This window comes from Pristiophorus japonicus, chromosome 3, assembly GCF_044704955.1.
Source record: "Pristiophorus japonicus isolate sPriJap1 chromosome 3, sPriJap1.hap1, whole genome shotgun sequence".
NCBI classification, from domain to species: domain Eukaryota; kingdom Metazoa; phylum Chordata; class Chondrichthyes; family Pristiophoridae; genus Pristiophorus; species Pristiophorus japonicus.
Window position 1 is genome coordinate 145176135 of NC_091979.1, and position 26859 is coordinate 145202993.

Consider the following 26859-nt stretch of genomic DNA (forward strand, 5'->3'; position numbering starts at 1 on the left):
AGAATTATCAGGCTCTTCCGCAAATTCATGTTGGACAAGCAGGTAGCAAGGATGCTGGTAGAGTGCTAAAATTGCAATTCATCAGCATACATGTGGAAAGTGATCTTATGAAGTGTTGCTAAGGAACAATATGTAGGCAAAGAATAAGAGGGGGCAAAGGATGTAATCTCAGGGCAAGCTATAGGTGACTCTGCAGAGGTGAGGGCAAAGTCACTGCAGATGTACTGGTTACATTAGGACAGGTAGGAGTAAAACCGTGAGATGACGATGTTGCAAACATGCTTCATACAAGAGGAGGAACATGGAATGAAGGACCATGCCGAAGGTTGCTGAGAAAACAGAGAAAGGGGTTTTGTGAAACTCTGGCAAAGTATGTTACTGTTTAAGAAGTGTGATCTCAGTGCAGTGTTTCAGAGAAACCAAACTGAAGGGAGTTGCAGGAGAGGTGGACATGATACTAGGTGACAATATCACCTCCAAGTTCCGCTCCAAGTCACACACCATTCTGACTTGGAAATGTATCACCATTTCTTCATCATTGCTGGGTCAAAATCATGGAACTCCCTCTCTAACAGCATTATGAGAGTATCTTCACTATGTGGACTGCAGCGGTTAAAGGAGGCAGCTCACCATCACCTTCTCAAGGGCAATTAGGGATGGGCAATAAGTGTTGGCATTGCCAACGACGCCCACATCCCAGGAACAAATTTTAAAAATGAAATGCAAGTTCTTTCTTTTGTTAGAAAGCAGCAGGCAGAGGATCTGAAAGCGCCCTTTTAGGGAGTGGTTTGAACTAAATAAGCTGCCTGCAGTTATCTTTTACACTGCTTCCAGGACCCTCCTTTTCATGGGGGTCATAGTGCTACATCGAACTCTTGGCTTCATCATGCGTCCCTCTGACTGAGCACCCAATGGGATTGATGTAAAGGAAAGTAAATTGAGAGGTCAAGAAAGCTCCCTCCTCACTCATTTACATGCCTACAATGGGCTTGCGCTTCCTGCTGATGCAGACCCAATGCCCCCCTGGGGTAAGTCCCAGAAATCCACAGATAATGTAAAAGTGGCAGTTATGAAGCAAAATGAGTCTCTGCCCCATTTTCCACACCTTTGTACCCAAGAAATAAGACATTTTCCAAGGGGTAAAAAGAATATTTATCCTAATGCCTCAGAAAAAGAGGGTAAGGGAGTTAAACTGATGAATCTGCTGTTAAATAAAATCATACTGTGAAAAAGTACATATATCTCAAAAAGATTTAAAATGGCTGGTGGACAAATCCCTTGGGAAAGTGCCACGTATCTGATGCCACTTGCCAATCCTAATCCTTATGAGTTGGTCTTTTTGTGCTGTGCAGTATGGTAGCGACATCTATCCCACTTATTATCCCGGAGAGCGCACGACCTAGTAATTTTTTTTTAAGTACACGGAGGGGGGAGAAATATTTTCTGATGACTGTTTGGAGAACTTTATTGTCAGCTGGTGTGCCTATTTCTTACAACAGCCCTACAGATGAGCCACCCGCCACCCCATGTTCGGTAATGAACAGACTGGACGTTGGGACACTCAACAACAAGAGGCCACGTGTCTCCGGACCAAGGACGTGTCGGGCACTGGAACGCCACCCAACGCGATTGGAATCCTCGGACAATGGCTTCGAACATCCGGACACTCGTCCACCAATTAACAGCCCCGCTCACATTCCACCTCTGATTGGCGACTCTTGGAAACACTGGATACATTTTTTTTGCAACAAAGTTTAAATCTAAAGATTGTCTTTTTTATATAAAAAAAATAAAACGCGATGCTAATGGAGTTGATTTCATGACAAAATATAATGCTTAAAATAAGATTGTGATGATTGAACAGCCCGCCCCATCTTTTTTCCGAACACTGCCGCGTCACGTAGCGACAGGGTGCTTTCACGACAGCCGTAAACGCACGTATTGGACTATAAAAGGCGTTGGGAGCGCATGTTTGCGTAGTATGGGCTTTTGTGTAAGGACCTAGGGAGAGTGAAGCTGGCAAGTGGGCGGGAAGGGAACCTAAAGTGGGAACAGGGCATTCAATAACTCCCGGATTATATTCTGATCACGGGGCTTAATCATGACTTTAAGCAGTTAATTAAAAATAAGCTGCTGACAGTACAGAGCTGAAAATTTAAAGTGTATATACACTCCTATATGTGTGGGCGAGTGTTTGCTTCATCGCTGCAACAAAAAAAATCTTAGCGTGGGAGTTACTAGGAAAAAACAGGAGCGAGCGAGAGGTTTAGTTTTCGCTTTTATTTTAAAATACAAATCCATGTGACTTGATTTTCGGAACCCACAGGGGGTTTTGAATCTGAAGGAAGCATTAACTAGAAGTGTCACCAAGGGGACTTTTAACCTGCGGAAGTTGTGTTTTTTCTCTGAGAAGCTGGCCAGCAGCAGCCGCCTTCCCACACACCAAGCCGGGGCTCCAGCCAGTGAGGCTCTCCCCTCCCAAGTGATGCTTTGTTTTGCGCTGTCTGCCCGAAATTTTTCATAATCATGAGCATGGCCAACGATACATACGCGTTTGTAAAAGACATTAAGCCAGCAATGAAAAATTTAAATGTCATCTTTATTGTTCTGGAAATAGGTAAGTTAGGTAGGGGCTCCAGCCCTGAAACAACAGAATAAATATAATTTAACCGTTTGAGTAATGACAAGGTCAAAAATATATATATGTTAAAGTTTACTTAAATCCCAAGACACGATGTGATCACGGAGTTTTAAAAAATCACTCTGGAGTGACCCAAGCCAGTTTAAAACCCCTTTAAAAGTGCTAGCAAGGTACAGGTCAGCTTCCTGTGAAAGCGGCACCTTCAATTTTCTTTCATCTGAGTTTTACTTCTGGTGCCATTAAAGTGCATCCACTTCTATACAGGTTTATGAATGTACGCTACTGGAACTAATTATAAGTTTTTATTCACTCTCTGCAGGTCGTGTTACCAAAACTAAAGATGGACATGAAGTGAGGTCGTGCAAAGTAGCCGATAAAACTGGCAGCATCACAATTTCAGTTTGGGATGAAGTTGGAGGTCTAATACAGCCTGGGGATATCATTCGCTTGACGAGAGGGTACGTCGAATGCGGTCAAACGTCCACTGGTATAACGCGTGCCTGAGTAATCCAGCCTGTCAATATCGTTAGATGTGTGTGTGTACATAACATTTAAAAAAAACTTAACAGTTGAGAACTAGTAGATAGGGGGTTCGGTCGCAATGGTAACTCGGGAAACAGCAAAACATACGACTTTAAAATGGCAACGAGATCCTTAATAAATCCATCCTGCCTGCCTTAATAAAGGTGGTGCTGGTTCATCTGTATCGAATAGGGCGAGGTGTCCGATTGCTGGTTGAGTAATAACCCCTGTGAATGACGACTCATTTAAGAACTGAGTTTCTTTCTAGAATGGCCCCTGATGTAAAATACATATGCTAATATGAAGTAGGTTTCGAAATGGTTGGAATTTGACCATGATCATTAATGAAACATACCTCCCCTATCCTAACTTGGGTATTGAGGGTGATTATGCTTTTACTGTCACTGGTTGAGATCTGTCAACTCGGGTTAGGTTCTGTGATTTAGCTACCCACTGAATAGTTTTGCTTAGCCATTTTGGGAGCTGAACTGTGGCTTACCAGCCCTTTAGCTGTTATGGGTCCTGCTCCTTTAAAGTTCATCTTTGACCTCTGTCCTCCACCTGCTAGCCATCTCAATTTCCTCTTTCCCTTGGGTTCTTGGAACATATCACCTAGCACCTTGCCCAGCTCTTGCATCATCATCATCATAGGCAGTCCCTTGGAATCGAGGAAGACTTGCTTCCACTCTTAAAAATTAGTTCTTGGGTGACTGAACAGTCCAATACGAGAACCACAGTCTCTGTCTCTGGTGGGACAGACAGTCATTGAGGGAAAGGGTGGGTGGGACTGGTTTGCTGCACGCTCTTTCCGCTGCCTGCGCTTGGTTTCTGCACGCTCTTGGCAATGAGACTCGAAGTGCTCAGCGCCCTCCCGGATGCACTTCCTCCACTTAGGGTGGTCTTTGGCCAGGGACTCCCAGGTGTCGGTGGGGATGTTGCACTTTACCAAGGAGGCTTTGAGGTTGTCCTTGAAATGTTTCTTCTGCCCACCTCTGGCTTGTTTGCCGTGAAGGAGTTTTGAGTAGAGCGCTTGCTTTGGGAGTCTCGTGTCAGGCATGCGGACAATGTGGCCCGCCCAGCGGAGCTGATCAAGTGTGGTCAGTGCTTCGATGCTGGGGATGTTGGCCTGGTTGAGGACGCTAACGTGGGTGCGTCTGTCCTCCCAGGGGATTTGCAGGATCTTGCGGAGACATCGTTGGTGGTATTCCTTCAACGACTTGAGGTGTCTACTGTAAATAGCCCATGTCTCTGAGCCATACAGAAGGGCAAGTATTACTACGGCCCTGTAGACCATGAACTTGCTCTTGCCCAACTCTTGCAGTATGTTATTGAATCCCTTCAATATGGTTTCTGCTCTAGGCTGTTAACCTTTACTATACTATATATTGTTTACAGTTCCTCATTGTCCAACTTCTCCATGGTTTGTTGACCTTAATGACTTTCATCCTATGACTATCCTCTGCGGTCCACCTGTGTTGTGTGCCCAAAGATGACTACTTGCCATTGCATGATCACATGAACATAAGAACATGAATAGGAGCAGGAGTAGGCCATTGGCCCCTTGAGCCTGCTCCGCCATTTAATAAGATCCTGGCTGATCTGATCTAGGGCTCGGCTCCACTTCCCTGCCTGCTCCCCATAAGCCTTCACTCCCTTATTGTTCATCTCTGGTATGCTGCCATGCCTCTCATTTTTCCTTGTCTTTATGTTGCCCTTGGTATTATAAACTCTGCGACAGCTTCCAGGTGTTTTTTGGATGTATAACTTTACCTCTCCACCACTACCCTTGACTCAATGGCCCAAATCTTGCTGGAGTGGGGCATCTGCATGGCTAGACTTTTTCCTGCACCCTTCTGCTTAAAGGTATTGCGCTGGAAGTGTAAGCTGATGTGTGGCGAGGGCAATGGGGCATCTGGGACATTAGTGAATGATGGGACCAACAGTCTCTCAACCAATGAGATTTAATGATTTGAGAAAGAAACAAGACCAAAGGAGGAGGGTGAGTTAGTCAAATCAGATACAGAAAGATAGAGAGGGAAAGAAAGATTGGATTGCAAGAGAAGAGACGAAGAAAAAGTAACAGAATAATTTTAAAAAACATTTTTAAATCACAAAGAAGAATTTACTATATGGAAGAATGAGACTCGACTGTTTAAATAGATTCCGTTCTGTGCCAGAGATCGATTGGCATTACATTAACAATTCACGTAGTTAAAAGTGTACTTGTGTTGTTAAGTACCGGCTCTAACTTTCTAGTGAGTTTAATGTGCAAATCCAGCAAGTTCTTAATGGGGGGCTAAGGGCGAGATGCTGATTGTTGCTCAGCCGTTTGCTTCACACAAACAACCAGCAAACTGTGGCAATTCGCAACTCATGGCTTATCTCCTCTTTGCCTGAACTCGCTGGCCGGTTTACGCATTAACGGCGTGTGTATGAACTGTTATTTTTCAAGCTAGATTTGGGCCCATAACTGTTGCCATGTTGAATTTCTGCCTGTCAGATAGCAAGTCTTGGACAAACCAGAGCTTTCTTTTGGCAAGTTGGAAGCCATCCAATTTTCACCATGCCTTTTCAATCTTTACTTAAGTCTCAGCATGCATCTTTTGGTCCTGTAACTGATCATCTGGTGTTTCTTCCTTCCACTCCACTATCTATGGCAGAGCCTTCACTCGTCATATCCTTCGCTCTGAACTCTTAAGCCCCTCTCTCCTGCCTTCCCAGCTCGCCCTGATTTTCTGTGCTTGTGACCACCTATGACTTTTCTTCTCCTTGCTCAGTGTTCTGGTTTCCTATAAAGCATCTTGCAATGACTTGCATGAAAGGCACCATAGAAGTCTTAAGTTCAAATAAGTGGCGATTCAAAATTGTGTTTAAAATGAACTTGACTAAAATCCCTGTGTTCGGCTTCACACAACACTAATCTTTATAACCCTGAGAAATTGCCAATTTATACTGAACTGTACATGGTTTGTGCTGGGTCATGTGGCTATTTAAGTGTTGAGACTGCAAACTCATTTCACATGAGGCTCTTGTATCGTAAAGGAGATTTTCAGATGATCAATGAGTTCAATTCAAACCCAGGATCCAGAGGTGAAAGGACAGAATGCCAAACTACTGCATCATCCATTCCTGAAACTCAAAGCAAACCTGTTTTGAAAACACTGCTTAAGCATTTCTTGGAAATGGAACAATACAAGTTGAGTGGAAGAAGCTGCGATGTAATGCTTGTCCCCAGATATAGGGACTTCTGGGATTCAACAATAAATGCTCTAATAAATGTTACGGAAATTGAAATACCTGAAACCTGCCATGAATGAGCATACGCCGGAATATAAATCTGTTCTATTCTGAGGTGAATTCAGATGACTGCAATATGAGGTATCAAACCAGGATCTGCTCTATACATTTAGATACTCTGTCAAATTAGTGAAGCGAACAAAATAATTTCAATTACAAAAGTTGATCTGCATTGTCTGGTTTACTTGCAGCACTGGATGTGGCTGTTTCCAAATCAAATTTGTTGCAGCTTAAAGTTGAATGATTGCCCATCAAACAAACATTTGTCAGTGTACTTGTTCTGACCTTGTTTTACTTCAGCATGAGAATTCTACTTCTCAACAGGCTACCTTCTCTTTCTAATACAAAATATTGGCAGATGAGTTCACAGACTTCAGCTGTTTGCATAAATATGTGAAACCCCAACTATCACTACAACGATAATCAGAGCTCTCTGTATATAGAATGTTTAATTCAGTAGTCCACGTTTTGTAAAAATGGTGAAAAATCTCTTTCTCTAGGTGTAATAGTATCCCAGGTGATGTACTCTGCTGCAGAGGTTGCCATTTGAGCAGCATTACAGACCTGTAATTTTTTTCCCCTTATTTTGCCTGGGTTTTTAAGCTTTTCCCAGGAGATCACCTTATTTTCGGGTGGGATGGGGAGTGTGTATAATGGCCTCCACGTGCGTACGATGTGCGCGCATGCCTGAAGAGGCCCTGCAAGTTCCGGGTTTAGACGCGCGAAGCGCCTGCGCCTAAACCTTGCACTTGCGATCTGTCAATTTCTTTTGATAGATTGCATGCCTCCCCAGGAGAAGGGCCTTCACGGGCAGAGATTTGGGCTCTTTGCCCAACTCCTGCCAAGTGAATGTCCTTAAAACTCATACGCCTGGTAAAAGCAGGCTTTAGTAAGAATTTTAAAAGATAGAACAATTAAATTTGATCACAAATTTTTATATTTAAAAACCCTGTGTTAAGGTAAGTTTATTAACCCTATTAAAACATTTTTTTAAAAATTTCAACAAAAAAAAAATTCTAAAACATTTAATTTAATTCAGTTTCAATTAATTTTAAATGAGGTTTTTAAATTTATGTTTTGTGTTTTTGGGAAGTATTCTCATTGATAGTAATGGTGAGTTCCGTTTGTACGGAGCACCCATTACTATCAATGAGTGGTCCAGGCCCACATGATCCCAGGATGCGCTGGGCTGTGCATCTAGGCCTTGGAGCCGAAATGTGCATTCCTCTGGGAACACCAGGTACTTTCGTTTAATAAAAAAAAAAGTTTTTGGTCGTAGGCATCTGCCTGCGGGAAGCCTCCGACCACAATTTCTGGCCCATTGTGATGCACAAGACATTGTGTTGTGCAGGACAAGCTGGATGGACCAGTGGGTCTTTTCATGTCTGCTATTGTTGCAAGTTTATATGTATAAGCCAGTAATGTCTTTGCTTGCAGGGATGCATTTCTCCTCGGTCACTGGAGGTTTACCCCCCCACTTATGGAGAAGGTATATCAGTCAGTCGCAAACAGCAACTTTAAACCAACTCTGTATGTTCAGATTTCTTTTCTTGAGCCATTGAGTCTACTGTTCAATACAAGTCTGGCAGATTCCAATGCAATGGGGCCCCCTTTCAGTATTTTAGTGTCTTTTGCAAAGCAGGTCTTCAGTGTAAATAATAGCATTCAAGTCTGTTCTCCTGCATCTAATCTGCAAAATGGTGTAAAGGTTTTTGTAAAAATTCTGCTTTCGACCTGGTGGGAGACGGGGGGGCGCGCGGGGAGGAAAGAGAGGGGAAGTCAGACTTCTTAGCACGGTGCTAAGATGTGTAGGAGAAGCAGGAAATAATTCTTCCTGACGTCACTTTGGTTTGCATGCTGCTCGGTGCTACAAGTCACTGTTTCCTATCTTGCTGCTCTTCAGTTTGACACATTTGTCTATTTCTGATGTTTGGCAGTTTTTTTCTAGCCCAGAAAGGAAAAGGATCTCCTACACGTGGTAAAATGGATGATTGCTTGCCAATAAATATTTGTATTACTGCTGTTCATTTTCAAAGTTCTTCCTTCAAAAGTGGACAAAGGCTCTTCAGTGGTCAGTACTGTGACCATCACTGATTTGAAGGTGCTCCAACTATCCTTGCTATGAGGGCGGAGGTACATCTTTCATAATTTGGGGAGGGTTTATGGTCTAATTGTGGATAAATTAACTTTGGAGGATCTAGCAGATAATGAGGTATAAGGAAAACTAGGTAATGCATATATACAACAAGAACCAAAATGGTAGATTGTGCATATTTTATACTACGTGCATAGTTGATTTAGGATTTGGGATTGTTTTAGAATGCTCTGATTATTTTGCTGCATTTGAGAATCCTTTGATGTGGATCAGATCCATATCAAAGGATGATCTGGCTTCCTTGAATTCCGAGTGAAACTGTTACTATTTAGCAGTTTACTATGGTATCAACTCCTATAAATTTGGCACATGGTAAGACTGCCACATATCATACAAAATTCTTGAAGCTGCTGAAACAAATGGGCTATAATTTCTCTGATTTGATGACTGGGTGACTAAAGTGCAAAGAGCTAAATGCCTTTTTAGAAAGCGAAAATAGCTTTTGTTCTCCATATAAATGTCTTTGGTATTTTAAAGTTGAAGGGAAGGCTTATTTCTTCAAAATTAAGGTGCATGCCATAATTGGGCAAGGACAAGATGGGGCTTGAATGTGACCCCGATGATTGGAATTGCCCACTGACTCCTGGGTGCATGCATGAAGAATGACCATCTGAGGGTGCTGGCGAAACTGTACTCCTGGAACATTAACTTCTTGATTTGACATATAAAAAGGGAAATAATAGAAATTGCAGCATAGGAGGCTGTCATGTGGCCCATTTGTAACGATGCTGGTGATAGTTCCTTAACTAGAGCTTGTTTACTCTGTAAATGATGACCTGCCCCTGTATCCTTTCATATTTTTCAAATGCTTATCCAATTCCTTTAAATACTCTCTCAATAGCTACTTGTGGTAAGGCATTCCATGTTGTCCTAATCATTTGTTCTTTACAACACTAGATGCCAAAAATGGTGTTCCCTTTTACCAGAACTTGCATCCTTTCCTTAACCAGCACATAAATATAAATGGGTTTGAAGTGGGGAAATTATTGACTTGCATGGATCCTGTAGACCCATTTGCAGTTACTTTCTGATAGGTGTTTTAAAATCTCTCTCATGTTTGCTCATCAATTTGTATTAATTGCTAATGGGAAGCATTGCTCCCAATGGACTGTGTACGTGCTCTATGCACATTTAAAAGCCTCTTTATAGGTTTTGTGAATATAGGATATTGAAACCAAAATGAGTCTTCTATTTTGAGTCTCTGGTTGCATATGCCGGCAGATATTCTGGCAGTGTTGAAGATTTTAAAGAAAATGTAGAAGGGGCTAATAATTTCCCACTGAAAGCTGGAGTATCTTTCCAAAAAGGTGTCTCAGTTTAAATTTCCTTTTCTATGAAGGTTGTGCGACTTAGCTGCAATGTTGAAATTAGAGACTGCTAAAACAGGAACAATAACATTCTATATGCAGAATGCTGCCCTTAAAGCATCACCTTTTATTCTATGGAGGTTACAGACCCAGAAAAGGGTTTCCAAGTTTGAAGTACAACCTGATATTCAGATTCCCTTATTCTTGGGTGGATTTTGCCACACCTGTGTGGCTCTGGAAGTTGTATCCTAAAGAAGGGGATTAAAAAATGCAAGACGATGCCTTTGCTGTATGCAGTGGCATTGATGTATGTTTGGAATCCTTGGATCAGAGTATCCTGCCATCCTGTGGCAGGAGGAGGTAATAATATGTGCTTGATTATGTAACTGCACAAATTGTGCCATCTTTTGGTTACTGGTTTCAGAGTAAAACCTTTTGTATTATAGGCTTAGTGACTCCTGAATTTTATTTTGTTTACATTGGAATTGCTGTTTTATAATTCAACTAATTCACTGACTTTCTCCATGACCTTTCCTTGTTCAGTTATGCTTCAATATGGAAAAATTGCCTGACGCTGTATACAGGGAGAGGTGGCGATCTTCAAAAAATTGGAGAGTAAGTATGACAACACAACATAAGGAAATCCTAGGGAAAGTAGTTCTGGGAGCCCTACTCGAGTACATCCTTGTGGACTGGTGAGGACAGGATCAATCTTATGATGGCTTCCACAGTCTGATAGCCTGACAGCATTCACTTATGGCTCTGACCTGTATAATAATCACTTGGGCAGAATGCCTGAAGGTATCTGGTACCTTTTTAGAGTCATACCACAATAAAGAATTGGTATCCTTCAGGAGGGCAGAGAAAATTGGGAATGGGGAGGATTAAGTGAGGCTACTTTAAAAAGTGTTTCAGCACATTTTATGCCCCACAGCCTTCCTGCTGTTGAGTTTTGTAATTCAGTCTTTACAAGACTAAAAGAAAATAAGCTTGGTTGCTAGATGAAATACATAAGCTTGCTCACTGATTCATTTTCTATTTGAGATTTGAGGGAAAATTTAGGCAACAAACTGAGGTCTATTAATAGATCCACCACAAGCAGGAGTTTAAATATGTATCCTGATTATGCCAGGTCAGCACAGGGCAATTGTTTTGATCAATTCTAAATTTGTGACTCGCTTCCTTTTTAAGGAGTTGACTTGACTTTGACCTTTTTAGAAGTACATCCCCTTCTGGTGGATCTGTAGGGCAGCATAATTATTGGAATTTCTTGTGGAAAAGGCTACTTATAGAATATCAATTAAATGGGATTTTCTCTCCAATGGTGTTGGGATCGCATTACATGACTCAATTTTTTTTCTGTGGAAACTGAACCAATTGCCTTGCTTATAATGTACAAAGCTATAATAGAATTTGACATACTGTGGGCTTTTTACTGAAGTTTTGGTGACGTGTTTGTGATTTCATCTGCTTTTTTCCTATGGGACACAAAGCTTTGGCTGTAGGAGTATTGATTGATGAAGCCTCTTGAGGTGATATAAAGCTCTACTTTTTAGTGTTGAATTCTTTGACATTGCAAAATGTGATATTAAATGAAAATGCAGAAGGTGCATAATCACTGAGCTAGGAATTTCCATCTGCTTTTACATAGTTGCAAGTCATTACTTGTTGTATATCTTGGTAATCTGAAGAAAAATATTTCTGCTCCCAATGTACCCCAGCAAATTTGTGGTGGGAGGAGATTGGATGCTGGGGGGAAAAAAAACAAGGAGGAGTGAAGAGCAGCAGATAATTGGTACATTAAATATATTTGGCTGTGTTGCTGAGATGATGCATGAAGTGACAATCGGCCATTTTTGTAATCCCCAGTATGTTTGGCAATGCAAAGCTCTGAGGGGTGTGGTGGAGGGCGTACCAAACTACTGTGCTATTCTGTGCCAGTGTGCGCTGATCACAAGTCATGTTACAGTAACCTAGAGATGAAAACTTTTTTTTCCCCCCTCATTCCCTTTCTGGTCAATACATTATAATGCAGGTCGCATAACAGTGCAATTATAGAAACTGGTTCTGCAGCTCCTCCAACTCTCTTCCCCTCATCTATTTTGACAACTACATTTTAGAAATATTAAAGATGGATATGGCTTTTTCAGCTATGCTGAGTGTAACCGTTTAATATTCTTTATTTTGCTGTTAGGTTTTGTATGGTATATTCAGAAGTACCCAACTTTAGTGAACCAAATCCAGACTACCTCAACCAGATGAACCAAACAAACAAAGTTGTAAGTGACAATAGGACTGCTGAAAGCATGCTATGTTGTCATAATGGTCCTCTTTACTTAAATTTCAAAAAACATACTAATTTAATTCAGTCTATAATCAATTGTTTTTATTGTGGAGCATTTATTCCTCGTTCTCCATGTGGTGCTGCTCTTTCATTCAATAATATTTAAATGTTTTATCAAGGTACAAAGTGAACATAGAAACAATTCTCCTCCTAGTCAGCTGGCTACAAATGGACAGATGCAAACAGGTAAGCCAGTAATACAGATTAGTTTTAATAAAACTGACACACTTGTGTATGATCACTGCTTGTTTCCCTCTGTCCTTCTCTCCCTCTTTCTTTTCTCTTTTCAGCCTGTTGTTCTCCAAATTCCAATCGGTCATTGCCTCTCTGCTGTTTGTGACCTATTCTGCAGGAAAGCTTGCCATCTGCTAAAATGTGCATTTTTGCTCCTAAAAGATTTCTTCTAGCTAAATTAAGCAATGAAAAGTAGATACTTTTTAACATAACTTTTTTTTCTCTCAAATTCGTCCCCATCTTCCGTCTGCCTGATCAGGATGCCTGTGCCGCTGACTGTCAATGTTGTGCTGCCAGGAAACACTAGACTGCCATGTGTAGCTCTTTTCTCCATTTGAAGACCGTAACTGAGCTATACAGCTCAGAAAATCCCAGCTTTGATTCTTGGTCTGTGTTGTGTTCAGATCTTGGTGGTAGGAGTGTTATAATTGGCTTCACCTTCTCTTGGGCAGGTGGGTAGGAGTGGAAAAACAGCAAGGGTTCCTGCTCCTGATCACTATCCAATAAATCCTGTGTGTGTGTGGACATAAGGTAACTACATGCCAGTGGTCTAATGTCAGTGGTGTAAAAACTGCTAGAAACAATTGTTGAGGACAAAACTAATTCTCACTTGAAACATGGGCTAATAAGCGACAGCCAGCACGGATTTGTTAAAAGCAAATCGTGTCTGACTAACCTGATTGAGTTCTTGGAAGTAACAAAGGGTTGATGACTGTAGTGCAGTAGAAATGTTAAAGCGTGTGGGATCTTGGCTCTGTAAATGGGGGCATTGAATACAAAAACAAGGAAGTTGTGCTAAACATTTACAAATCTCTAGTTAGGCCTCAACTGGAGTATTTTGTACAATTCTAAACAGCGCACTTTAGGAAGGATGTCAATGCCCTGGAGAGGGTACAGAGGAGGTTTACCAGGATGATACCGGGGTAAGGGAGTTCAGTTATGTAGGGAGAGTGGAGAAGCTGGGATTGTTCTCCTTGGAAAAAGTTAAGTGGAGATGAGGTATTCAAAATGGAGGGGTTTTGATGCAGCAAATAGGAAGGAAATAAATAATACTGTATTCAGGCTGCTGGAGCATCCCGTGGATATTCAGTTGACAAATGCTCACTGTCCTGAGGTGTGAAAAGCTTAAATACTTTTTAAACATTAAATTTTAAAATATAAATTTTTTTAATTGTCCATTGGAACTTTGGGAGCCACAGTAGATGACTAGTCATAACATGATTTCTGCACCTGTCCCTAATTTGATGCCGTGGGATAAATGCTAGGAATTATTCTCTCCCCACCTCTCAATTAATGTTTAATGGTAAAGCTGCAACAGTATAATTGGAGAAGGTTGTTCCAATCTCCTGCCATAACTTTGTTGGAAGATGAACAGAAACCCCAAAGGCAAATTATTTCTATTCAGCTTCCACCCAAGTCACAGCAAGAACTCTGGAAGTTCTACCCCATAATTTTGATTGTATGGTAAATACTTTAATATTTTGTCTACTGATTATCTTAAGATTTCAGATAAACTAGCCCTGATATCATGGTCTTGGTCACTTGAACCTTGGGGTCTGTAGTCAGTCACCACCTGTTGATTGATAGCGTAGTGGTTATGTTACTGGACTAGTAATCCAGAGGCCTGGATTAATGATCCAGAGATGCAACCCCACCATGGCAGTTGGGGAATTTAAATTCAGTTAATTAAATAAAATAGATCTGGAATTTTAAAAAGCTAGTTTCAGTAATGCAATTACTGGATTGTCTTAAAATGTCATCTGGTTCACTAAGGTCCATTAGGGAAGGAAATCTGTTGTCCTTTCCCTATATGTGACTCCAGACCCACAGCAATGTAGTTGACTCTTTAACTGCCCCCTGAAATAGCCCAGCAAGCCACTCAGTTATATTCAAGAAGGCAGCTCACCATCATCTTCTCTGGCAAATAGGGATGAGCAATAAATGCTGGCCTTGCCATCGATGTCCACACCCTGTGAATGCATTTTTTTTTAATTCACTGTTCAATAGATCGAAGATTCTGAGTGGCAATTTAATAAACCGGTTTTTGATAAATCTTTTATAAAGGAGTAAAGTAAATGACTATTTACGGGAAAATAAGTTTGGCAATTTTTGATAGTGTCTAAGCAGGAGGAGAGTTAAAGAAGTATTCAGATTGTGTTGCTGTCATGGGGAAGGGCGAGCACAAGCTTGTCCTATAATCAGCAATTGGGTGGTAAATATTTGTGGACCTTGACTAGGCCTCTTGTTCAGTACTGTTGAAGTAGAACAGTGATATTTGGTGTGTTAGTGACTACTGTAAATCTACTTTAATTCGAATGAGGACATGACCATAATGGTTAGTGCAGAACAATCTATCATGTGCTCATATATTTATGAACCTTACTGCTGTACAAGGCTGTCCAGCTGGTGTGTGCTTGCCCCATTTTTCTTCCTCCTGCTTTGAAAAGCATTGATCATGATGTCAAACCAATATTCAGATTGTTCTTAAAACCATAATGGAAGCATAAATGTACATTGTGTATCCAATCATTTATTTTATTGCCCTTGATATGAAGAATCCTTAAACCAACTAATTCAGGAACTGCTCTTCACCAGTTTGCTTAACTTGAAGCTGGTGAGATTCTGCAGGGAATTTGTTTACCCACATTCTTAAACAATGTCATCTTATCTGTTCTATGCAACTTTTGGTTAGTCAGGTTGAATGTCGTAAGCTTTATTTAACTTCAAATGAGTGAACACAATGTTTTTTGCTGCTGCTATTGTCATCTTCATAACGTATTGTTGAACTGTTTGGTCATAAAAATGTGATTCACATTTCATTGTGAGAAGGATTAGTCAGCCATTGCTTCACTCTTGTGGTGTGTGACCAACCTGAATGGAATGTTATTATTTGTATGGCTTTCACTTGGAAGCTTGTAGTTCTTGTTTCTTTTAATGCTGTGACTTAAATTGTTTAAAGTGTATAATGTTTTGCTCTATATAAAAGCATTAATGTCAAGGATTTTATTAATCATTTTTGTTTAGGAAATGGCTCACAAAGTGCGCTATTGCCAGGGGGACTTCCCCCATCAAGCAATAACCATCAGCAGCAACAGAACCCTAACTTTGTAAGTGGTGGAAGAAGCAATGGACGGGGACCAATAAGTCAGCCACAGATGTCTCTAGCTCAAGGATCAGCAACTGTTAGCAATGGAAGAGACCCACGTAGAGCATTCAAAAGATGACCTGTGCCATATGTATATACCAACCTTGTTCAACTCTACACCCTACTTGAACCCACTCGATGCACTTTTATTTTTTTATATAACTGAGTTTGTATGTATGTTTTGTTTTAACCCTTTTCATCATTAAGGTGGGGTTTTGAACTAAAACATTGACTCCTTAATAGTTGAGGTGTCTTGCAGTATTCAAGCTGCACAAGACTTACTACCTTATGGTCTGAAATGAGTTGTGTAAGTAGAGGTGGTTGTCTGTGTTGAGAGCAGCAGGGGAAAACAGTTAATTTTAGATTTAAAATGTCAATAAAATCACATTCAATTACTGATAGCATGTAGTGAAGGGTATTATGTCACCTGTACTGTGATCAGGAGTGTTGACAGGTTGCATCTTACTCATGTAACCTGGTACTAAATTTATGAAAAAGGATATATCCCTTCAAGTGGTTTATGTTGGCATTATAGAAAGTTGCCATGAGATATTAAAACTATTGCTTACTAGAAATGAACTGTACAGAATGGGAGCTCAGGTTTAATCTATAGTCTCTAATCTAACCAGAGTGGCAGTATGATATAACTGGTTTGTGTCCCTAGTTAGAGTGGAGGGGAAAATAACTGTTCCTGGCTGCTAAGCAATGACTCCTGCTGGGAGAGTGGAGGATGGAGCTTGGTTGGAATTCCCCATCCAACCATGCTTCATTGTTGAGTAGCCTGCTGCAATACATTGAGGAGGAATGGCCACTAAGAACACAAGATAGCAGGCATCTGTGACTGTACTATAGCATAAGTCCCTTAATAGGCCTGTGGTCGGAATATTAAGAGGAAATGCCACTGAGGACTTTTTGTAAATGCAACCAGCTATAGTTCAAAGCACAAGCGGAAAGATATTATGAAACTTATTTTTTTATTATTGGTCATCAGTTAGTTCTAAAACTTGGGGTGGTATGCTGCAATAATATACACCTATGCAGTCTGACATTGGGTTTGAACTAACAGCAATTACTTAGCAGTATGGCCACAAATGTTTGTTACTGCCTGATATGAATTGTGTAACTGATCATTCATAAGTCAGATTTAACATGTCTGTTTATACATTAATTTTAATGTGCACATACAGATATCAGAAAAGTAGATGGGGAATTTACTGTGCTTAGACCCTTTAGTGTTAAGCTGTAGAAAGTAGTAATTTTTTGCTTCCAGTCCAAATTGCCTGCTTTTTCTCTGTTTTATATTCTACCTAGTTTTGTTTAAGATAATTTGATACTGATCATGTGTTCAAGCCTACTCTAGACATTTGAATGCATAATCTTCATTATCGCCACTGCTGTACTGAATGCTGCACTGTCCGAGGTCGTCTTTCAGATGAGATGTTAAACTGAGGCCAAGTCTGCCACCTCCGGTGAATGTAAAAGACCCCATTGCACCATTTTGAAGAGGAGCAGGGGAGTTCTTCCAGTACCCTGGTCAACCTTTATCCCTCAACCAACCATTGTTGTCTGTGGGATTGTGTATGCAAATTAGCTACCAAACTTGCCACATTACAACAGTGCCTACAATTCAAATGTACTTCATTGGTTGTGCAACACTTGGGGCAGCCCTAAGGTTCTTTCTTTATACCTATCTGCACAAAAAAGGTATGCAACAAACCCCCCTAGGTGTGCATGTGTTTTATTTTACTTGTCAATGTGCGCTTCTGGGTTAATAAAATTCCTTCACTTGAATGATGTAAAGGGACTGGTGACAGCCTTTTCAGACTCTTGCCTATAAAATCCATATCAAACTAATACTAAATTTAGTTAAAGTCATCAGCAAGGAAGCTGTAAATAATTTTCTATGGGTCACATTAAAGCTATTGGGAGGTCAAGGAATCAGCATCATGGAAAAGCTCACATTTTAATTTGGCTTAAAAACTTAGACTTAATGGATTTACTAGAAGTGAGTGTTTTCCTTTATAAACGATATGAGGGGGTTACCTTATGATAGATTGAGTAGACTGGGTCTTTACTTGTTGGAGTTCAGAAGGATGAGGGGTGATCTTATAGAAACATTTAAAATAATGAAAGGGATAGACAAGCTAGAGGCAGAGAGGTTGTTTCCACTGGTTGGGGAGACTAGACCTAGGGGGCACAGCCTCAAATTACGGGGGAGCCAATTTAAAACCGAGTTGAGAAGGAATTTCTTCTCCCAGAGGGTTGTGAATCTGTGGAATTCTCTGCCCAAGGAAGCAGTTGAGGCTAGCTCATTGAATGTATTCAAGTCACAGACAGATTTTTAACCATTAAGGGTTACGGGGAGCGGGCGGGTAAGTGGAGCTGAGTCCACGGCCAGATCAGCCATGATCTTGTTGAATGGCGGAACAGGCTCGAGGGGCTATATGGCCTACTCCTGTTCCTAATTCTTATGTTATGATAAACCACTTTGCTATTACAAATATTGTGTTACAGAGAGCAATTACATACATAAATTCAGAATTTATGGTAAAATAATCAAATAGAAATTCTAATGACACTTAAGAGTTGTGTGTATAATCCATAGCCAAGGATTTAAGTACTGGCTAATTCGTACCAACCTAATTCTTAAACTTGTAATACCTAGATGATTAGAATTTTGCTATATAATGTAGTTTTATTAAGGAAGCCATGCTAAGTAAATATATTGTGTCCAATTAATTTAGGTTTATCAAATCAGTATATAAATGAATAGGAGGATGTAATTTATTGTATATTTTCTATTTCTGCTCCACACTGGGTTTGGTGCCATTGGCCTCCACTACCTCACCCAAGTGGCTGTTCTGCATGTATGTCCTCTGACAATGCACACAGCTGACTTCCAGCAGGGTTGTTGGATTGTGCTCAGGAATAGGGTTTGTGACTGTTTTGTCTTTTTTGTGACTCTCCTTTCCCTAATCCAAACCACTGAGATTACTTGTAATGCTCTTGTTGCTGCCGTACCTCAGATCCATGATCTCCATGGAGTGTGGATCAAAGCTGGCCCTTTCCTGGTCAGCATACCTCTGCAACTCAGAGCCAATTGGGGAATCTTTCTGTATTGTAATTCTAATTAATTAATTTATCTATCTCTAATATGCTTTTGCTAGGAGTTGGCAAAAGTACTCATGCAAATTATGGATCGTGCCTTAAAATAAGATAAAATGTTATCACTATACCACACACAATATAGCAAGCACTCTTCACCATTTCTGGAAGTTGGTGAAACTGACTGAAGCCAGGTTTGGAATACTTCACAATTGTGTATTAAAGTTCTAAGCTGTTGCAATATGTATGTGGCAATGAGATATATTTAGGGATATAGAGGACAATGGGATGGAACAGAAAACATGTTCAGCATCAGTGCAGACTGCTAATCTTTTTTCAGATGCTGATGAATCTAGTAACTTCTATGCTTATTTTGGGTATGTAAAACTTGTTTTTTGTCACCACTTATGTGTGCGATGCTCTTGCCTTTCTTCACCCTTGGGTTATGAGTAGGTGATGGCTGCAGCCACTAGAGTGCTGAGCCCTTGAAATTATTGCAGAGGGAAAGGTTTGAAAATGGGTTCCAATTTGTTTCTATACATGATGGTCTTCGGAATAATTCCATGCCTTGTGAAGATTCATTGGAGGGAGTATTGCCGCGTCTTCCAATTTGAAGGGCTTGGGTGATGCAGTGAATTAGGGAAATGATTCCATTTTCTTTAAGTGAGAAGAATGTCTGCTGGCCAACGCACAATAAATTTGAGCAATCTTAAGTCCCTACCTGCTGCAAGAAATGAAAGCCTGTTTTTTTTAGTATTAGTGCAGTTGGGTTGCTCTGGTATAGGTTGGGTTTGAGATATTACTGGGATTGGAATGCACTTGTGCACTCTCATAGGTAGAGGGACTGATCTTGATAGTAATGCATGAGCTGTTGGCTACTATTGCACGTTTCTCTCTTCTCCCTCCCCCCCCCCCCCCCCCCCCCCATACAATTTCTGAGTGAACAAGTTAACAGGCACCTAAAGTGCATATTCCATATCTTTTTTAAATAATGAAAAAGTTGGCAATTTGAAGTAAAATCACGAAATGTTGGAAATAGCATGAACGGTCAGCACCTGCTGAGAGACAGTTCAGTGACGTTTGGGGTAGAGCTTCTACCCACAACGTCAAATCTCTCCAGCAGGTGGCGAATGACCTGTTGGATATTTGCAGTATTTTTTCTTTTTGATTGCAGTATTTTGTCTCCCATCTTTCATGGATTTATTTTTCCATCAACGTAGTTACTGTAGTTACCTTGCTATCCTGGATGACCCGCATGTGCTCAGCGAGAGTGGACTCAGTGCTCAGTCTCCGAAAGCTGCAACAATTCTTGCAAATACCCTAGGAACTGTGGCAATTCAAAGTGAACATATGAAACACCGTGCAGGACATCCATCGCATTGCTTGACCAGAGTATACATAAGAAATACGAGCAGGAGTAGGCCATACGGTCCCTTGAGCCTGCTTCCCCCATTCAATACGATCATGGCTGATCCAATCATGGACTTGGGTCCACCTCCCTGCCCGCTCCCCATAACCCATTATTCCCTTATCGTTTAAGAAACTTTGTCTATTTTTGTCTTAAATTTAGTCAATGTCCCAGCCCCCACAGCTCTCTGAGGCAGTGAGTTCCACAGATCCACAACCCTCTGAGAAAATAAATTTCTCCATCTCAGTTTTAAATGTGTGACTCCTTATTCTAAGATTTTGACCTCTAGTTCTAGTCTCCCCCATCAGTGGAAACATCCTCTCTGAATCCACCTTGTCAAGGTCTCTCATAATCTTGTATGTTTCATTAAGATCACCTCATTCTTCTGAATTCTAATGAGTAGAGGCCCAACCTTACTCAACCTTTCCTCATAAGACAATCCTCATCTCCGAATCAACCTTGCAAACCTTCTCTGAACTGTCTTCAAAGCAAGTATATCCTTTTGTAAATATGGAAACCAAAAACTGCACACAGTATTCCACGTGTGACATGTGGCCTCACCAATACCAGGTACAACTGTAGCAAAACTTCCTTGCTTTTATACTCCATCCACCTTGCAATAAAGGCCAAGATTCCATTGGCCTTCCTGATCACTTGCTGTATCTGCATACTTTTGTGTTTCTTGCATTGACATTGTTTTCTTTGTTGCTGCTACTTACATTTCCTTTTGGACTATTTAACATGTGTTTTTCGTTTTTACAGTTGGACGTATCATTAACATTGCTATAGGGACCATTATTCCTTAAACACGAGGAACAGTTCATCCAATATATTTTGGTGGATTGGTGAAGTAAAATGCAACTTGGCTTTTTCAACCTGGTGCTCATGATTTAAATGCACAAGCTCAACTCAAGATGCCGGTGACTTTTGCTGTCAGGCCACGCTTCCTTTACAGTAGATATAATTTTACAGGTCACATCAGTCAACATGTCATTTTGTCCTCCCCATGGCTTTTTAAAAAATTGGGTAATGTTGCCCAGCTATTTTTTCCCCTGATTTTATATATATTTTATACAACTTGCATTTATATAGCGTTTTTTACCGTAGTAAAATGCCCCAAAGGAGCCACGTTATGAGATATTAGGACAGGTGACCAAAAGCTTGGTCAAAGAGATACGCTTTAAGGAGATCTTAAAGAAGAGGTGGAGAGGTTTAGGGAGGGAATTCCAGAGCTTAGGGCCTAGGCTGATGAAGGTGTGTCTGCTCGCGGCGCTATGAAAATCGGGGCTGTGCAACACGCCAGAATTGGAGGAATGCAACGATCTCTGGAGGATTGTAGGGCTGGAGGAGGTTAGAGAGGAAGGGGGTGAGCTCATGCATACATATTCCATTTAGCCTTTAGGGCTCCATATACAGACATAGGTCTGTATAGATGGACATTCCAGTGTTCCGAACCTTCAGAAACTATTTTACTCACTGGGCAGCAAGTTTATTCACAAACCGGCAAACAATGTAGCTACTGTACTACCAGGGGGCTTCTTTACTAGGGGGATAGAGGTCATCTTCATTTTGCTTTCCTAACCCTCTTCACTTAACCATCCCCTCTTTTAGTTGAAAATATTTAACCCAAGATACCTCAATGAAATGATATTTAAAGAGCTGGATGGTTGAAGCGTCATTGGCAAGGGCAGATATCTCTGGAGTGAGTTAAATGCTTCAGCATTTGTGACAAATTCCCCGCAATTTTCTTCCAAGCATCTTTTATTAAGATAAGGGTATCAGGATATGCAGCTAAGGAGGGTAAATGGAGTTGAGGTAGGGACGATCTATTTAAATGTCGGCATTTAATAAGGTTCGAATGGCTTATTTCTGTTTCTAATGTTAAACGCTGTACCTTCCTCACCCTCGCTTCGCCAGCCTTATTAAACCCCATTTCTTTGATCATGCTTTTGTCTCTGCGCGGAAAATACCCACTTTTTTTTCTGGCCGGTGTTCTCTGCTTCCCAAGGCGAAGAGATCAGACATGTTTACCTAGCGAGCGCTACATAAATGCAAGTTGTTTGATGCAAAGGGCTTTTATCATGCACACTTCGGACATCGGCTACACAGCCGGCCCAGGGAACTCACTGGGGCCGCAGTACACCTCATCCTTTGCATGGCCGTATCATTACTAGGTAAGAGCTCAAAGCTTTCGCTTGTTTTTCAAGTCGAAATCCATGGACCCCTGTGGAATCGGAGAGCTTATCAAGGGGTCCGTGAGGTACTAACGTGAAATCTAACATTTCTGTTGGCGTATTTGTAATTCACCAAGCCTGTAATTCGAGGCGCAGGCTGGTTACTCGTATAAGGTTATAGGGGTGGGCATTCTGTTACAATGTGAGCGCTGCTGCTGATTTGTTGCAGATCACTAGAGGGCAGCATGCCACCAAGTACTCACTGCACCGCAGCTCACTGATTCACTGTCTGAATTCAGGGTTTTTGACAGCTGGAGTGACGTGCATCAGTTCTTCAAATGTATAGCCAATGACAATGCAGGGCAAGAAACATCAAATATATAAGTTTTATGCTGGGAAGGAGTTGTCATCGCTAATAAAAGAAAATGGTTGGGCTAGTCGGAAGAATACCCGCAATATTAATACCAATAGCATAGAAACAGAAAATATGTGCAGGAGTAGGCCATTCGGCCCTTCGAGCCTGCACCGCCATTCAATGAGTTCATGGCTGAACATGCAACTTCAGTACCCCATTCCTGCTTTCTCGCCACACCCCTTGATCCCCCTAGTAGTAAGGACTACATCTGAGGCAAAGTGCCGATTTTTACTTTCCCCTCTATCTCTTGATAAGCTCAGTGTTCTGTGGTCAATAATACATTTACTACAGTGATAGCGCCAACGACCCCCAAGGCAGATCGTTCTATCTTTTGAGTGATTTAGGACATGGTGTGCCGATATATTTGCAGTTTTCTTTCACAACGTTTAATTTTGAAAACCCACTGGCTTAAATTTACAACCCGTCTGGACCAGAAGCCAGTGTGTTTCCAAACCAACAAAAGAGAATCAGTGTTCTCCACTTACACCATTTTTAAACAAGAAAAAGTTACCTTATTTTTCAAAATGTTTTTCTTTAACTATCCCATTTGCTGTGCTTTTTATTGAGATCCATTACGGCACCTTGGTTTTATTGTGGGTATTTATTGGCCCGGCTTTTAAATCCTACTCCTCTCAATATGTATGTGCTACTTTTGAATTGACCTTAGTTTCAAGGCTGTGTAACTCCAGGCACTGGAGTTCCTGGCTTTGAATTCCAGCTTCAGTGCCAATTGAACTAGCCATCCTCAATAAAGGCGTCAGGCATAATACTGGAAGAATAGAGGAGCCTGTCCATTGGGAGGTCCACAATTCAATAAAAGCCAGGCATTGAAAATAGTGATAGAGACGAAACATAGAATATAGAAACATAGAAATTTACAGCGCAGAAGGAGGCCATTTCGGCCCATCATGTCTGCACCGGCCGACAAAGAGCCGTAGGGCCCTTGGTTAGCAGTCCTAAAGGTTACATATAAACCTATGAGCAATGACGGAAAGGCAAAGACCAACCAGTCCGCCTCACACAACTGCGACATCCCTTACACTGAAACATTCTACACTCCACCCCAACCGGAGCCAAAAACCAGATTAAAAACCCAGGCCAATTTAGGGAGGAAAAAAACTGGGAAAATTCCTCTCCGACCCATCCAGGTGATCAAAACTAGTCCAGGAGATCACCCTGGCCGTATTCTATTCCCTGCAGTACTTAGGATTATATCTGCGCCGTCCAAAAGGTCATCCAGTCTAATCCCAATTACCAGCTCTAAGACCATAATCCTGCAGGTTACTGCACGTCAAGTGCTCATCCAATCATTTCTTAAAAGTGGTGAGGGTTTCTGCAGCCACCACTCTTCCAAGTAGCGAGTTCCAGATTCCCACAACCCTCTGTGTAAAGAAGCCCCCCTCAAATACCCTCTAAACCTTCCACCAACCACTTAAAACTATGCCTGCTCGTAATAGACCCCTTCCACCAATGGAAGTAGGCCCTTACTATCCCCTATGTCCCCTCAATATTTTGTACACCTCAATGAGGTCTCTCAACCTCCTCTGTTCCAATGAGAACAAACCCAGCCTATCCAATCTGCCCTCATAACTAAGCTTCTCCATTCCAGGCAGCATCCTAGTAAATCTCCTCTGCACCCTCTCTAGCCCTTCCTATAATATGGCGACCAGAACTGCACACAGTACTCCAGCTGTGGCCGAACCAAAGTATTATACAATTTAAGCATAATCTCCCTGCTCTTATATTTTATGGCTCCACCAATAAAGGCAAGCATTCCATATGCCTTCTTAACCAGCTTATCCATCTGGCCTGCTACTTTCAGGGATCTGTGGACAAGCACTCCAAGGTCCCTTTGTTCATCTACACTATTAACTGGCCTACCGCTTAATGTGTATACCCTTTCCTTATTAGCTCTCCAAAAGTGCATTACCTCACACTTCTCTGAATTAAATTCCATTTACCACTGCTCTACCCATCTGACCAGTAGATTGACATCCTCCTGCAGCCCATGACTTTCCTCTTCATTTTCAACCACACAGCCAATTTTAGTGTTGTCTGCAAACTACTTAAACATACTCCCTATATTCAAATCTAAGTCGTTGATATATTACCACAAAAAGCAAGGAACCCAGTACTGAGCTCTGCGGAACCCCACTGAAAACATCCTTCCAGTCACAAAAACATCCATCAATCATTACCCTTTGCTTCCTACCTCCAAGCCAATTTTGGATCCAACTTGCCACTTTGCCCTGGATCCCATGGGCTTTAACCTTCATGACCAGTCGAACATGTTGGACCTTATCAAAAGCCTTGCTAAAGTCCATATATACTACATCGTATGAACTACCTTCATCGACCCTCTTGGTTACCTCCTCAAAAAATTCAATCAGGTTAGTCAAACACGATCTTCCCTTAATAAATCCGTGCTGACTGTCCCTAATTAATCCTTGCCTTTCCAAATGCAGATTTATCCTGTCTTTCAGGATTTTTTCCAATAATTTTCCCACCACTGAGGTTAGGCTGACAGGCCTGTAATTACTTGGCCTATCCCTTTTTCCCTTCTTAAATAAGCATACTACATTAGCAGTTCTCCAATCCTCCGGCACCATGCCCAGATCCAAAGAGGACTGGAAAATGATGGTCAAGGCCTCTGCTATTTCCTCTTTTACTTCGCTCAACAGCCTGGGATGCATTTCATCCGGGCCTGGGGACTTATCTACTTTCAAAGCTGCTAAACCCCTTAATAGTTCCTCTCTCACTATATTTATTTCATCCAGACTATCTCACTCCTCCTCGATAGCAGTATCTGCATTACCCCTTTCTCTTGTGAAAACAGATGCAAAGTATTCGTTAAGAACCCTACCAACATCTTACGCCTCCACACAAAGATTACTTACTCTCATGGTCTCTAAAAGGCCCTACCCTTTCTTTAGTTACCCTCTTACTCTTAATATATTTGGGGAACATCTTAGGGTTTTCCTTAATTTTACTGGCCAAGAATTTCTTGTGCTCTTAGCATTCCTAAAATCCTTTTTAATTTTGCCTCTTAACTTCCGATATTCCTCTGATGATCCAAAGTATTTAGCCATTGGTATAAGACACAAGCGTCCCTTTTTTTCTTAATCCTCCCCTGTAAGTTCCTAGACATCCAGGGGGCTCTAGAATTATTTTCCCCAGCCTTATTCTTGAAGGGCACATGTTTGGCCTGAGCCTTCCAGATCTCCTCCTTGAATGCCTCTCACTGTTCCAACACTGATTTACTCACAAGTAGCTTCCAATCCACTATGGCCAAATCACTCCTTAACTTAACAAAATTAGCTTTTCCCCAATTTGGAACTTTTATTCCAGGCCTATTCTTGTCCTTATCCATAACTTGAATCTGACTGAATTATGATCACTGGTACCCAAGTCCTCTCCCACTAATACCCCTTTAACCTGCTCAGTTTCATTCCCCAAAACTAAATTCAATACCGCCCCCTCTCATGATGGGCTTGCTACATACTGAAAAAAAATTTCTCTTGAATGCAGTTCAAGAATTCCACACCCTCTATACCCTTCACACTAAATTTGTCCCAATCAATATTTGGATAGTTAAAATCCCTTACTATTACTACCCTATGGTTTTTGGACTTCACAGCAATTTGCCTACATATTTGCTCCTCTATCTCCCTCCCACAGTTTGGGGGTCTATAATACACGCCCAGCAGTGTGATCGCCCATTTTTTATTTTTCAATTCGACCCATATGGCCTCATTTGATGATCCCTCTAACATATCACCCCTCCCCACCGCTGTAATAGTTTCTTTAATCAGTACCGCAAGCCCCCCCTTTTAACCCCACTCTCTATCTTGTCTAAAAATCCTGTAGCCAAGAATATTGATCTGCCAAACCTGCCCCTCTTTCAGCCATGTTTCTGTAATGACTATAATGTCATACTCCCAACTTTCTACCTATGCTCTCAGCTGATCCACCTTATTCGCTATACTCCTTGTATTAAAGTATACACCATTCAGCACAGGAAGACCTCCTTGCTTACTACATACTAAGCCCTGTTTCCTCTGTCTTCCAGATTTGCTTTCTAGTTTCTTGCTATTAATTTCTGCTTTACTTCC

General features: G+C 41.3%; 1 protein-coding gene across 1 annotated transcript; it reads left to right on the top strand.

Moving 5' to 3' along the window:
• Positions 1-1973: 1973 nt before the first annotated feature.
• Positions 1974-16040, top strand: LOC139259929 (SOSS complex subunit B2-like). Its single transcript, XM_070875889.1, has 6 exons — positions 1974-2617; positions 2961-3099; positions 10466-10537; positions 12117-12201; positions 12386-12452; positions 15525-16040. Exons 1-6 carry the CDS (start codon positions 2527-2529, stop codon positions 15722-15724), a joined length of 654 nt encoding a protein of 217 aa, XP_070731990.1. The 5' UTR covers positions 1974-2526; the 3' UTR covers positions 15725-16040.
• Positions 16041-26859: the final 10819 nt, after the last annotated feature.